General features: G+C 40.4%; 1 protein-coding gene across 1 annotated transcript; it reads left to right on the forward strand.

Moving 5' to 3' along the window:
- Positions 1-206: 206 nt before the first annotated feature.
- LOC109613477 (cuticle protein 65) lies at positions 207-1082 on the forward strand. The gene is made up of 2 exons (XM_020038326.2): positions 207-279; positions 425-1082. The coding sequence occupies exons 1-2, from the start codon at positions 265-267 to the stop codon at positions 977-979; spliced, it is 570 nt and encodes a 189-aa protein (XP_019893885.2). The 5' UTR covers positions 207-264; the 3' UTR covers positions 980-1082.
- Positions 1083-1614: the final 532 nt, after the last annotated feature.

Consider the following 1614-nt stretch of genomic DNA (forward strand, 5'->3'; position numbering starts at 1 on the left):
AGAAAAAAAAAACACCTCTTTGGTCTGTAGAAGAACAAATAATAACAATGGCCAAGAGGCAAAGACACCCTCTAAGCTTAATTGGTCGGTGGTGATCCGGAATTATTTGCATTGTTGGTCACGTAGGGGCGGAAAGAAATATGTAACCTAACCCCAATAAACTAATGAAACCTATAAAAGTCTATGGTCCGTGTGGTGTTCTAAATATTGTTGAAAATCCATTTCACCAAACAGAAGCCAAAAAAGCTAAGCCAAACGATCATCATGTTCAAAATCCTGGTAAGTAAAATAAAATAAATTTATGAAAAAAAAACACACACACACATATATATTCACTGGGTATAAATGGGGAAACAAACTCCGCATTGCAGCAGCAGGAATATGCAAAGTTTCTTATTTTCTTCCATTTTTCTTTTATCTACAGTGCATCTGTGCTCTTTTCGTTGCCGCCCAAGCTGGATATGCTCCAGCTGCCAGAAAGGGTAGCTACAATGCTGGCTATGCCGCCCAACAACAACCCCGTGTAACCTTCACCGTTGCCCATCAAAGAGGTGGTTATGGCAACAACGCCGGTTATGGCAGCAACGCCGGCTATGGCAGCCACGGTGGTTATGGCAGCAACCAAGGTTCCTCTGCCTCCTCCGCCGCCTCCCTTGCCGGTTTGGTTCAAACTCCAACCTCTGCCCTCGATGCTGAAGTCTTGCGTTTGGCCGCCAGAGCTTTGGCTTTGCCCAGTCCCGGTGCTCCTCTGCCCAGCCAAGTTAATGTACCTGTCTTCCACAGCACTGCTTACACTTTCCCCGCTGTTGCTACTGTCCAAGGTGTTCCAGAAGGTGCTCATGGCTCTTCTGCTGCTGCCGCTGCCAGTAATGTTAACAAGAACCACGCCAAAACCTACGGTCATTTGGCTGGTCAAGGCAGCAACAACGGCTACGGTTCGTCCTACGGCAACAATGCCGCCTATGGTTCATCTTATTAAACTGTGATGGCTAAACAGCGACAAGAGATTCCTTAACTTTCATTCGTTTTTGCAACGAAAGTTCAATAAAACTTTGGTGAAGAAAAGATTTTTACAAAGAAAATATTTTTGTTGTTGTTATTTTTATTCGATTGATAGGGAATGGGGGTTCATTTCAAATTTGTTCAGATATGAGTCTTAGTTAAAGAATATGGCTTCTACCTTTTTCTTCAAATCACTCGGTATTTTTGTATGGATCTTTCATAATTTCGTACATTTTAAGGGTGGTTTCGCTTTGTAAGAAATTAAATTGAAGTTTTTTTTTTTAGTACGGGGAGAAATTGATTCAAACTTAAATCAGAAATCTAAATTTCGAATCCAATAATTACCATATACCCTCTGCATTGTCGGAATTTTAAAATTGTTATCAGAAGTAGGTATTACGACAAAGTATTTTTTTGTGGGGAAAATACCCGGTTATTCGACCCAACATTCGGAGACAAAAATCGGGTTTTATTTGCGTGTACATAGGTATAACTTAAAAGCCTATGAAAATATCCATCCAAATATGTAACACATGATGGGATTATTTTAACCGGTTTGGTGGTAATGTAAGAAATTTGGTCATTTTATCCTTTTGTAAAAATTCGAAAATG

Source organism: Musca domestica, unplaced genomic scaffold (genome assembly GCF_030504385.1).
Source record: "Musca domestica strain aabys unplaced genomic scaffold, Musca_domestica.polishedcontigs.V.1.1 45, whole genome shotgun sequence".
NCBI classification, from domain to species: Eukaryota; Metazoa; Arthropoda; class Insecta; order Diptera; family Muscidae; genus Musca; species Musca domestica.